We start from the raw sequence: 13,576 nt of genomic DNA on the forward strand, positions 1-13,576 counted from the left end.
TAGCCAACGCCAATAGAGACAGCTCGTCTTACTGGGGTCAGACACATAATAAAAAAGACAGAAAAAATACTTTACCACTTACATACATTTAAAAAACATTAACATGCAGTGTGTATCTATCTATCTGTTCCACATACACGTCAGTACATACACACAACCAGTAGGACACATGTCAGTACATACACACAACCAGTAGGTCTCATGTCAGTACATACACACAACCAGTAGGACACATGTCAGTACATACACACAACCAGTAGGACACATGTCAGTACATACACACAACCAGTAGGACACGTCAGTACATACACACAACCAGTAGGACACACGTCAGTACATACACACAACCAGTAGGTCACACGTCAGTACATACACACAACCAGTAGGACACACATCAGTACATACACACAACCAGTAGGACACATGTCAGTACATACACACAACCAGTAGGTCTCATGTCAGTACATACACACAACCAGTAGGACACATGTCAGTACATACACACAACCAGTAGGACACATGTCAGTACATACACACAACCAGTAGGACACGTCAGTACATACACACAACCAGTAGGACACACGTCAGTACATACACACAACCAGTAGGACACATGTCAGTACATACACACAACCAGTAGGACACACATCAGTACATACACACAACCAGTAGGACACATGTCAGTACATACACACAACCAGTAGGACACACGTCAGTACATACACACAACCAGTAGGTCACACGTCAGTACATACACACAACCAGTAGGTCACACGTCAGTACATACACACAACCAGTAGGTCACATGTCAGGTCACACAACTAGTAGGTCACATGTCAGGTCACACAACCAGTAGGTCACATGTCAGTACACACAACCAGTAGGTCACATGTCAATACATACCCGCAACCAGTAGGTAACATGTCAGTACATACACACAACCAGTAGGTAACATGTCAGTACATACACACAACCAGTAGGTAACATGTCAGTACACACAACCAGTAGGTCACATGTCAATACATACACACAACCAGTAGGTAACATGTCAGTACACACAACCAGTAGGTCTCATGTCAATACATACACACAACCAGTAGGTCTCATGTCAGTACATACACACAACCAGTAGGTAACATGTCAGTACACACAACCAGTAGGTCTCATGTCAATACATACACACAACCAGTAGGTCACATGTCAGTACATACACACAACCAGTAGGTCACATTAGGAAGAGGCGTTTCTTTATTTGTTTTTTAAAACCAGGTTAACTGTTCACTTACTGTATGTGAGATGGAAGGGAGTTCCATGCACTCCTGGCTCTGTATAATACTGTATGTTTCCTTGAATTTGTTCTGGACCTGGTGGGACTGTGAAAAGACCCCTGTTGGCATGTCTGGTGGGGTAAGTGTGTGTATCAGCGCTGTGTGTAAGTTGACTATGCAAACTATTTGGGAATTTCCAACACAATTAATGTTTCTTATAAAAACAAGAAGAGACACAGTCAGTCGTTCCTGAACTCTTAGCCAAGAGAGACGGGGTTTGCATAGTATCAATAGTAAGCCTATGATTACAGTGAAGAGCAGGACGTGCCGCTCTGTTCTGGGGCCAGGGTGTCATTTGGGATACACACCATGCCTTTCTAGTGGTGGCAGGTGATGGCTAGGAACCAGCAGGATAAACCCCCTGTATGGAGGCCTACACTGGGGCGGCAGGTTAGCCTAGTTTTTAGAGCGTTGGACTAGTAACCGGAAGGTTGCAAGTTCAAACCCCCGAGCTGACAAGGTACAAATATGTTGTGGTATGAGCTGATGTATCGGTGAATGTTGGAGGTGCAACTGTGGTATGAGCTGACGTATCGGTGAATGTTGGAGGTGCAACTGTGGTATGAGCTGACGTATCGGTGAATGTTGGAGGTGCAACTGTGGTATGAGCTGATGTATCTGTGAGTGGTGGAGGTGCAACTGTGGTATGAGCTGACGTATCGGTGAATGTTGGAGGTGTAACTGTGGTATGAGCTGACGTATCGGTGAATGTTGGAGGTGCAACTGTGGTATGAGCTGATGTATCGGTGAATGTTGGAGGTGCAACTGTGGTATGAGCTGATGTATCGGTGAATGTTGGAGGTGTAACTGTGGTATGAGCTGATGTATCGGTGAATGTTGGAGGTGCAACTGTGGTCTGAGCTGATGTATCGGTGAATGTTGGAGGTGCAACTGTGGTATGAGCTGACGTATCGGTGAATGTTGGAGGTGCAACTGTGGTATGAGCTGACGTATCGGTGAATGTTGGAGGTGTAACTGTGGTATGAGCTGACATATCGGTGATTAGCTCCCGTCTGCCACAAATCACTTCCTTTATTATCCCTACTGCGTTATAAGTTCAAAACAAAAGTGTAGGCTCTATTGATGTTAGAAATAATGATTCTCAAATGTCAAACCATTGATGTGAGGCTAATGCCTGTTTTCATGTTATTTTGGATGGGGGGGAGGATTTATGCCCCTCAGTCTAATCTGAGTGTTTGAACTTGTAACGCGTTGCGGCTGCATGGGATTTCACAGATTATCGTGGGGTGTGGTTTCAATGCATCCAATGGCAAGATAACGGAACGAGACGCTTGTGGATTTGACAGCTCTAACACGAGCCGTAACGCAATTCCACCTCCGCCACCAGCAAAACAACACTATGTGGGATATCAATCTGACTGAATCTAGTAATTTTTCAATTTAAATACATTTTGAATTGAACAGACATCATAGACTTGTGCTCGTTAATGTGTTAGGTACTTAAGCTACAGTTATCTGGGCTTAATATAAAATGCTTAGAGAGGAAAAAGGAGACTGGTACAACGAAGTAGATGCATATTGTTTTGTTTATTAGAATGTATAGAAAGAAACAACAGAGGAAAACTTCACGTGGATTCAAACGACAGAACTTTTCCTGTGATGATAGTTAAGCAAACAAACAAACAAACAAACAAACAAACAAAGACATTGCAAGAAGTGTGACGGTATCTAATCAATGTGTTGATATCTATTCTGCCACGACAACAGAAACGCTCATGTTTAAGTGCAATATTGTATTGTTTCGTGTCCTTTTGATTGGGTTATAGTCATGTGCATATTGTGTATTAAAGGGAAGGGAAACGGGGGGATAACTAGTCAGTTGTACAAGGAAACGGGGGAGACCTAGTAGATGTACAGGGAAACGGGGGAGACCTAGTCAGTTGTACAGGGAAACGGGGGAGACCTAGTCAGTTGTACAGGGAAACGGGGAGACCTAGTCAGTTGTACAGGGAAACGGGGAGACCTAGTCAGTTGTACAGGGAAACGGGGAGACCTAGTCAGTTGTACAGGGAAACGGGGAGACCTATTCAGTTGTACAGGGAAACGGGGAGACCTAGTCAGTTGTACAGGAAACGGGGAGACCTATTCAGTTGTACAGGGAAACGGGGGAGACCTAGTCAGTTGTACAGGGAAACGGGGGAGACCTAGTCAGTTGTACAGGGAAACGGGGGAGACCTAGTCAGTTGTACAGGGAAACGGGGGAGACCTAGTCAGTTGTACAGGGAAACGGGGGAGACCTAGTCAGTTGTACAGGGAAACGGGGGAGACCTAGTCAGTTGTACAGGGAAACGGGGGAGACCTAGTCAGTTGTACAACTGAATGCCTTCAACTGAAATGTGTCTTCCGCATTAGAAAGAGAGTTGGAATGAGAGCATTGCTTTTATATAGTCATCCTTATGGTTAAAAAACCCAGAGCCAAAACAAATGCCGCATTGCTGATCCTAGGGTTGCAAAATTCTTGTAACTTTCTCCAAAATTCCCAGGTTTTCCAGAAATCCTGGTTGGAGGATTGTAGATTTCCTGATGATTGCCTTCTGATTCTGGGAATCTTCAAATTCAGATTTCTAGAAAACCAACGGGTGGAGTTACCAGATTGTTGCGTCCCGAGCCCCCTGTATCCTCTCCAAAACGTTCCTATCAGTCACTATTGTCTCAGTGATTACTACGAGCTACGCAGAACAACAAATATATTTTGCTGAACCATCAAGAGATGTTTTGCATAGACATCAATTCAAATTGAACTCATGCAAATGGGCTACAGTGGGCTACAGTGGGCTACAGTGCGAGACGTTAGGAGAGAACAGAAAACACACACGGTGGACGGAGGTTTTGACAACAACGTTCAGTGGGGTGTCTGCATCCCGAAAAAGGCACCCTTGCCAACACAGTGCACTATATGTCAAGCGAGTGTAGTGAAAAGTAGTGCACAGTACAGGGAAGAAGGCAGCTTTTGAGACAGACTATGAATGAGCGATCTACTAGTAAGTGAACACAGTAAATACCCTACAACTTACATCGTTTCGGTGTTTTTATAAAAATAAGTGAGTTCATATTTTACGGCATATTTATAAAAACTCAACACAAAACGTCTCTAATGCAATAACACCCTAGTAAGATAGAGTTATAATGTATTACAGTGGTAGTAGTAGTAGTAGTATATATGTTGTCCTGTCTGTCTCTATTGGTCTGTAGGCTACAGCAGATGCACTCCTTCACTTCAGTATTGCTTGTCTTTCACACTGCTTGTGGTTATTTAGGTCTATAGAGTCTGTCAACACAAAGACCCAGCCCAATGTGTGTTTTAACCTGTGTGTGTGTGCTTCAGTGTGTGTGTGTGTGTGTGTGTGTGTGCGCTTGTGTGTGTGGCCGAACTAACATGCAGAATTAGTCAAGAATAGCTAGTATTAGAATAGCTAGTATTTGTTTGACAGCCGGGGTGAGAAAAACATCCTCATCCCTCATCCCTCATCCTCATCACTCATCCCTCATCCCAAGAGGGCTTTAGGTGTTTAAATCCATGTACCCTGCTTTTAGCGTGTTCAATTATTCATTATATTGACATATAAGATGTGGAAAAACACTTTCTCTCTATTCAACAGAAACCTAACATTGCTAAAAAAAAAACTTTGCTTTAGTAGGAGACAGACAGGAAGAAAGGCCTTCTTTAGTCAAAAGAGACAGGAAGGAAGAGAAGTATTAGTAGTTTTTGTAGTAGTACCTGGAGCCATTTTCCTCCTAAAAAAACTAACATTTTATTGTAAAGGAAATACTCGTCATAATAAATACAATAAATTAAACAACACATTTCTAACAAAATGTGACAAAAAAAACATGACAAAAATAACACTAAAAGAGAGGTCTGAAGTCATTTTTAAAAAACTTTTTTTTTTTTTTTTTTTACATCGTTTTTCAAATACAAAAAAAAAACTTGGAGTTGTATAAAGGAAGGAACACACATCATTGTATAAAAGCTGATACAGGAACATACAGTCGAGCATCAGTCACCAGTGTTTAAATGTATAATCTCGTTGTGGGAATATTTCAGTAGAAGTCAATAATAAATAAAAGCAGTAGAGTAGAATGAAAAGGACGGTGAGAGGAGGATAAAAGCGAAGGAAATAATAGTCTATGGCTGCATCTCAAACAGAACCCTTTTCCATATACAATACACTACTTTTGATCAGAACCCTGGTGGGGCCTAGAACCCTGGAGCACCATTAGCTCTGGTCAACAGAACTGCACTATAAAGGTGAGATGGGTTCCATCTGATATGGGTTCCATTTGAGATGAGTTCCATTTGAGATGGGTTCCATCTGAGATGGGTTCCATTTGAGATGGGTTCCATCTGAGATGGGTTCCATTTGAGATGGGTTCCATTTGAGAAGGGTTCCATCTGAGATGAGTTCCATCTGAGATGGGTTCCATTTGAGATGGGTTCCATTTGAGATGAGTTCCATCTGAGATGGGTTCCATTTGAGATGGGTTCCATTTGAGATGAGTTCCATCTGAGATGAGTTCCATCTGAGATGGGTTCCATTTGAGATGGGTTCCATTTGAGATGAGTTCCATCTGAGATGGGTTCCATTTGAGATGGGTTCCATCTGAGATGGGTTCCATTTGAGATGGGTTCCATCTGAGATGGGTTCCATTTGAGATACAGACTATGGCTTGATAGGCTTCCTCGGCCTGACAACATAAATATAGCTTTCTATACGAACTAATCCAAAGTTCCTCTTAGTGTATTGAAGATAAGGGCTAAAGTCTCTAGAATGTACTACACAACTAGAAGAGAGAAGATAATGGAGGAATATAACAACAACAACAAAAACAGACCTTCCTTCCATTCTTCCCCCCTTTCTTTCTTGTCTCGGGGACGGAAGTGAGAGCTGGAGAGAAGGATGGAGTGATGGCGGGATGGAGACGGACGTCATCAGTATGGCGCAAACTTCTGTCTCTCCGGTTTCTTCCCGATCCCATTGGCCGAGGAGATCTTCGCTGTGTAGGAGATCTGGGCCTGGGCATGGGCCCCAGCGGCGGCGGCTGCATTGGCGGCAGGGTTGGATAAAGCCAGGAAGGGGACAGATTGGATGGATTTCATGGATTGCATTCCAAGGAGGCTGGAGAGGGGGAGGGCCCCATAGGGGTGGGTGCCCATCATGGGGACTGCAGCGTGGGGGTGGGGGTGGGACATGCCAGGGCAGCCCATGGCAGCCAGGGTGGCAGCAGCCACAGCTGAAGATTGGGCTGGGGAGGGCGGTTGGCTGTAGGCCATGGTGAGGTCAGCAGGGGTCGACATGGAGGAAGACTGGGCGGTGGATTTGGCGGTCTCTAAACTGCACAAGGTGATAGGAGGAGGAGGAGGATAGGAGGTGGAGGAAGGTGGATAGGAGGTGGAGGAAGAGGGGGGTTGGAGGTGTAGGGAGGGAAGGAGGGTGGAGGGGAAGGACAAGGGAAGGAGGGTGGAGGGAAGGACAAGGGAAGGGGGAAGGAGGGAGTAACGGATGGAAAAGGATTAGAAGGTTAAAGAAATAAAAGACATGTTAAAAAAAGAGAAATTGAGTGAAATTAAAGAAATCAAATCAAAAGGAGATTAAAAATCTAAATGATAAAAGAGGTGTGTATTTCTGGAGGTTGTAACAGATTGTTTTAGGCGGGGGGGGAGGATCTTTCTGGCTCTCATGGAAGGAGTGGGTGCTTTAAGTCAGGGTGATGGCTTGGGTAAGGGCTTGGGTGAGGGAAACACAAATAAATTCAAAGTTAATTAGGATTTTCCTTATTCTGTAAAGGATCAAAGATACATTGTATTGTATTTGTCAATATATACATATATAAATACATATATATTTCATATTGTATTTGTATTGTCTGTAATAATACTACAATGTGTATGCAGTGTGTAATACAGTGTAATATACCGTGTATAATGTCTAATGCAGCATGACTACAGTGTAATATACCGTGTATAATGTCTAATGCAGCATGACTACAGTGTAATATACCGTGTATAATGTCTAATGCAGCATGACTACAGTGTGTTTTTTAGGGTAGATTTAATGATTGGAATGTCCATCTGGCTACACAGTCAAATCTTTGTTCTTTGTAGAAATGGGGTATGTTCAAAATTCAGTCACTTTCAACTGTCTGATACAACACTTGGCAACAGAGAGGGTGAGCGAACGATGTAGTCTGACATCTCTTCTGATTGGAGGGGAGAGGTCCTTCCCGAGAGCAGTCACACAACATGAATAATCGTCACAAGATAAAAGACTTGATTTTAATCAGCAGTTTTAGTACACACTTCAAAATGTGTTGCTAGTTTTCTTATAGTACGAGCTGTTGAAAATGAATGTGTCAACGTTATGTTATAACAAGATTAAACAAACCTGTAACCTGTGGAGGTAGATAAAAGTTAAGACTGTCTTTGAAGCAGTGAAATGTCCCCCTGGGATCATGAGTAGGGCCTGACGAGGGTCATGTTCATTAGGTACTGAACCGAAGAAAACGGACTGAAACAAGGAGGGACTACCTGGACTTGTCCAATAAGAAAGGTCTATATTCATTTTCTGTTGCAAAACATATTGGAACATTTTCTTCTGTTTTGTGCCTTACTGAACACAGCCCAGGTAAATCCTGAGTGGGGCCAGAGTTAATATATAAGAATACATATCATAATACAGTATATGCCATTCAGGGGACACGTTAATCCAAAGTGATTTACAGTCATGAGTACATACATTTGACGAAACCATGGTGTTAGAAGCTCTACCAACTGAGCTACAGAGGACCAGAACTTTGTCTTACCAGGAGGTGATGAGGTATTGGGCCAGGTTGATAGAGATGGGTGTCCCTGTGATGGTGACGGCTCTATCACTGGTGCTGTCCAGCTGGCTACCGATCTTTATCTGAGCCCCTGACACCTGGCGGATCTCATTGATCTTGGTGCCCTGACGCCCGATGATGGAGCCGATGAGCTTGGGGCAGAAGGACGGGTCCCGTTAGGACGAAAGGGGAGATGTGTGTGTGTGTGTTTGTGTGAGAGAGAGAGAGAGAGAGAGAGAGAGAGAGAGAGAGAGAGAGAGAGAGAGAGAGAGTGTGTGTGTGTGTGTGTGTGTGTGTGTTTGTGTGTGTTTGTGTGTGTTAATCTTGGTGCCCTGACGCCCGATGATGGGGCTAACGAGTTAAAGGAGGAACGTGGAGGTGACCATGACAATCAGATCACAATAACCACGGAGAAGGAATTTACTGTTGATAATATTAAATAATGTCCAGGGCTCATTTGAAAAACAGAGATGTGAATCGCAATGTGACTTCAATGTGACTTCAATGTGACTTCAATGTGACTTCAATGTGACTTCAATGTGACTTCAATGTGACTTCCCAGGATAAAAGATACATCCAATATAAATATATAAAGGTTTGTGTATCATCGGGGAAAAAAACAACATTGATTTATAAACAAACATACACTCGCTCTAAGCTCATCGCTTGTGTCTCAGAGCCTAACTCATCTACTAGTAGAAAAGCCAATAACATCCCAAATCAGGTGTAAGACTTTCCACTAGATGTTGGAACTTTGCTGCTATAATAGCCTCCACTCTTCTGGGAAGACTTTCCACTAGATGTTGGAACTTTGCTGCTATAATAGCCTCCACTCTTCCATTCAGTCACAGAGCATTTCCACTGATGTTGGGCGATTAGGCCTTGCTGCTATATAATAGCCTTTGAGGTCACTCTTCAGGCCAAGACTTTCCAAACTTTAGAAACCTCGCTTTGTGCTCGGGGACATTGTCATGCTGAAACAGGAAAGGGCCTCCCACAAACTGTTACTACAAAGTTGGAAGCACAGAATCATCTAGAATGTCATTGTAGCTGTAGTGTTAAGATTTCCCTTCACTGGACCTAAGGGCCCCGAATCATGATAAACAGCCCCAGACCATTATTGCTCCTCCACCAAACTTTACAGTTGGCACTATGCATTGGGACAGGTAGCGTTTTCCTGGCATCCGCCAAACCCAGATTCATCTGTCAGACTGCCAGATGGTGAAGAGTGATTCATCACTCCAGAGAACGCGTTTCCACTGCTCCAGAATCCAATGGCGGCAAGCTTTACACCACTCCAGCTGACGCTTGGCATTATGCATGGTGATCTTAGGCTTGTGTGCGGCCATGGAAACCCATTTCGTGAAGCTCCCGATGAACAGTTATTGTGCTGACGTTGCTACCAGAGGCAGTTTGGAACTCGGTAGTGAGTGTTGCAGCCGAGGACAGACGATGTTTACGTGCTACCTGTTCTGTGAGCTTGTGTGGCCTACCACCGAGCTGTTATTGATCCTAGTTCCGTTTCCACTTCACAGTACTTACAGTTTACCGGGGCAGCTCTAGCAAGGCAGACATTTGACGAACTGACTTGTTTTCAAGGTGACATCCTATGACGTTGCCATGTTGAAAGTCACATCTCTTCAGTAAGGCCCATTCTACTGCCAATGTTTGTCTATGGAGATTGCATGGCTGTGTGATCAATTTTATACTACATGTCAGCAACGGGTTTGGCTGTGGTTTTCCATTACCACTAATTTGAAGGTGTGTCCACATACTTTTGTATATATAGTGTAGCTAAACGGACTATCAGACTACCTTTTTGTTTGGACTCATCACTTTGTTTCAAAGTATTGGGCACAGTGACACATTTTGATTTGTTTTGGCTCTGTTCTACCAGCACTTTGTTTTTGAAATGATACAATGACTATGAGGTTAACGTGCAGACTGTCAGTTTTCTTTTGAGATTATTTTCATCCATATTGGGTAAACCGTTTTAGTAATTACAGCACTTTCTGTACATATCCCCCCCCCATTTAAGGTACTACAAGTATTGGAACAAATTCACTTATACATGGATTAAAGTAATAAGTTAAGTATTTGGTCCCATATTCCTGCAATAATTACATCAAATTCGTGACAAACTTGTTGAATGGCTGTGCTGTTTGTTTTGGTTTTAGATTATTTTGTGCCCAATAGTAATGAATGGTAAATAATGTATTTTGTCAATTTGGAGTCACTTTTATTGTAAATTAGAATATAATATGTTTCTAAACACTGAATGTGGATGCTACCATGGTTACAGATAGTCCTGAATGAATCCTGAATAATGATGAATGGGAAAGTTACAAACTCACAAATATCATACCCTCAAGACATGCTAACCTCTCACCATTACAATAACAGAGTAGGTTAGCATTTTATATCATACCTCCAAGACATGCTAACCTCTCACCATTACAATAACAGAGTAGGTTAGCATTTTATATCATACCCTCAAGACATGCTAACCTCTCACCATTACAATAACAGAGTAGGTTAGCATTTTATATCATACCCCCAAGACATGCTAACCTCTCACCATTACAATAACAGAGTAGGATAGCATTTTATATCATACTCCCAAGACATGCTAACCTCTCACCATTACAATAACAGGGGAGGATAGCATTTTATATCATACCCTCAAGACATGCTAACCTCTCACCATTACAATAACAGAGTAGGTTAGCATTTTATATCATACCCTCAAGACATGCTAACCTCTCACCATTACAATAACAGAGTAGGTTAGCATTTTATATCATACCCCCAAGACATGCTAACCTCTCACCATTACAATAACAGAGTAGGTTAGCATTTTATATCATACCCCCAAGACATGCTAACCTCTCACCATTACAATAACAGAGTAGGTTAGCATTTTATATCATACCCTCAAGACATGCTAACCTCTCACCATTACAATAACAGAGTAGGTTAGCATTTTATATCATACCCCAAGACATGCTAACCTCTCACCATTACAATAACAGAGTAGGATAGCATTTTATATCATACTCCCAAGACATGCTAACCTCTCACCATTACAATAACAGGGGAGGATAGCATTTTATATCATACCCTCAAGACATGCTAACCTCTCACCATTACAATAACAGAGTATGTTAGCATTTTATATCATACCCTCAAGACATGCTAACCTCTCACCATTACAATAACAGAGTAGGTTAGCATTTTATATCATACCCCCAAGACATGCTAACCTCTCACCATTACAATAACAGAGTAGGTTAGCATTTTATATCATACCCCCAAGACATGCTAACCTCTCACCATTACAATAACAGAGTAGGTTAGCATTTTATATCATACCCTCAAGACATGCTAACCTCTCACCATTACAATAACAGAGTAGGTTAGCATTTTATATCATACCCCCAAGACATGCTAACCTCACACCATTACAATAACAGAGTAGGTTAGCATTTTATATCATACTCCCAAGACATGCTAACCTCACACCATTACAATAACAGGGGAGGATAGCATTTTATATCATACTCCCAAGACATGCTAACCTCACACCATTACAATAACAGGGGAGGATAGCATTTTATATCATACCCCCAAGACATGCTAACCTCTCACCATTACAATAACAGGGGAGGATTGCATTTTATATCATACCCTCAAGACATGCTAACCTCTCACCATTACAATAACAGGGGAGGATAGCATTTTATATCATACCCTCAAGACATGCTAACCTCTCACCATTACAATAACAGGGGAGGTTAGCATTTTATATCATACCCTCAAGACATGCTAACCTCTCACCATTACAATAACAGGGGAGATTAGCATTTTATATCATACCCTCAAGACATGCTAACCTCTCACCATTACAATAACAGGGGAGATTAGCATTTTATATCATACCCTCAAGACATGCTAACCTCTCACCATTACAATAACAGGGGAGGTTAGCATTTTATATCATACCCCCAAGACATGCTAACCTCTCACCATTACAATAACAGGGGAGGTTAGCATTTTGGGGATTGGTATGATATTTATGCCTCTGTAACTTTCTCTTTATGATGGATAAGGGATCATAGGAAACAGATAATGGGTAAGGTAGAATGGATAATGTTTATGGATAAGGAGTAATACATTTAGGATAATATATAACAGATAATGGGTAAGGTAGAATGGATAATGTTGATGGATAAGGAGTAATACATTTAGGATAAGATTTAACAGATAATGGGCAAGGTAGAATGGATAAGGGACAATGAATATTGGATAAGAGATAATGAATAAGGGACAATGGATAAGGGACAATGAATAATGGATAATGAATAAGGGATAAGTGATAATGAATAATGGACAAGACATAATGCATAAGGGAGAATGGATCCATCACAGACAGAAAAACCCAGTGTCAGAGATCAGGATAATACCTGGGTTCAGATACTACTTGAAATATTTCAAACACTTTTAGCTTTTTGGATCTAGTCTGTCTAGACTGGTTGAATTAACATTGTTTCCACGTCATTTCGATGAAATGATGTTGAACCAACATGGACCAGATGTTGAATTGACATCTGTGCCCAGTGCATCTGTTCTATTGGTTCCATTTAACCGGGCAGTAAAGGCCACCTACAGTATTACGAAAATTATTTCAAATAGTATTTGAGCCCAGGTCAAGTCCCGTCCCACTTAGTCCCGTCCAGTGTCAGGCCTGAAGCACTTGATTGAGAGGCCCTAATGTAAGGAGACAGGTGATGGAGGGGCCCTAATGTAAGGAGACAGGTGATGGAGGGGCCCTAATGTAAGGAGACAGGTGATGGAGGGGCCCTAATGTCAGGAGACAGGTGATTGAGGGGCCCTAATGTAAGGAGACAGGTGATGGAGGGGCCCTAAGGTAAGGAGACAGGTGATGGAGGGGCCCTAATGTAAGGAGACAGGTGATGGAGGGTCCCTAATGTAAGGAGACAGGTGATGGAGGGGCCCTAATGTAAGGAGACTGGTGATGGAGGGGCCCTAATGTAAGGAGACAGGTGATAGAGGGGCCCTAATGTAAGGAGACAGGTGATGGAGGAGCCCTAATGTAAGAAGACTGGTGATGGAGGGGCCCTAATGTAAGGAGACTGGTGATGGAGGGGCCCTAATGTAAGGAGACAGGTGATTGAGAGGCCCTAATGTAAGGAGACTGGTGATGGAGGGGCCCTAATGTAAGGAGACTGGTGATGGAGGGTCCCTAATGTAAGGAGACAGGTGATTGAGAGGCCCTAATGTAAGGAGACTGGTGATGGAGGGGCCCTAATGTAAGGAGACAGGTGATTGAGAGGTCCTAATGTAAGGAGACTGGTGATGGAGGGGCCCTAATGTAAGGAGACAGGTGA

At 42.6% G+C, this 13,576-nt stretch overlaps 1 protein-coding gene across 1 annotated transcript in view; it reads right to left on the minus strand.

Annotated features, from left to right (window-relative positions):
* Window positions 1-2,857: 2,857 nt before the first annotated feature.
* Window positions 2,858-13,576, minus strand: part of pcbp4 (poly(rC) binding protein 4) — a 171,259-nt gene continuing 160,540 nt past the window's right edge. Inside the window, 3 exon segments of the mRNA XM_065004336.1 lie at window positions 2,858-3,252; window positions 3,432-6,682; window positions 8,151-8,320. Coding sequence (XP_064860408.1) covers window positions 6,280-6,682; window positions 8,151-8,320 — 573 coding nt within the window. The 3' untranslated portion in view covers window positions 2,858-3,252; window positions 3,432-6,279.

Source organism: Oncorhynchus nerka, linkage group LG2, assembly GCF_034236695.1.
Source record: "Oncorhynchus nerka isolate Pitt River linkage group LG2, Oner_Uvic_2.0, whole genome shotgun sequence".
Lineage (NCBI taxonomy): Eukaryota > Metazoa > Chordata > Actinopteri > Salmoniformes > Salmonidae > Oncorhynchus > Oncorhynchus nerka.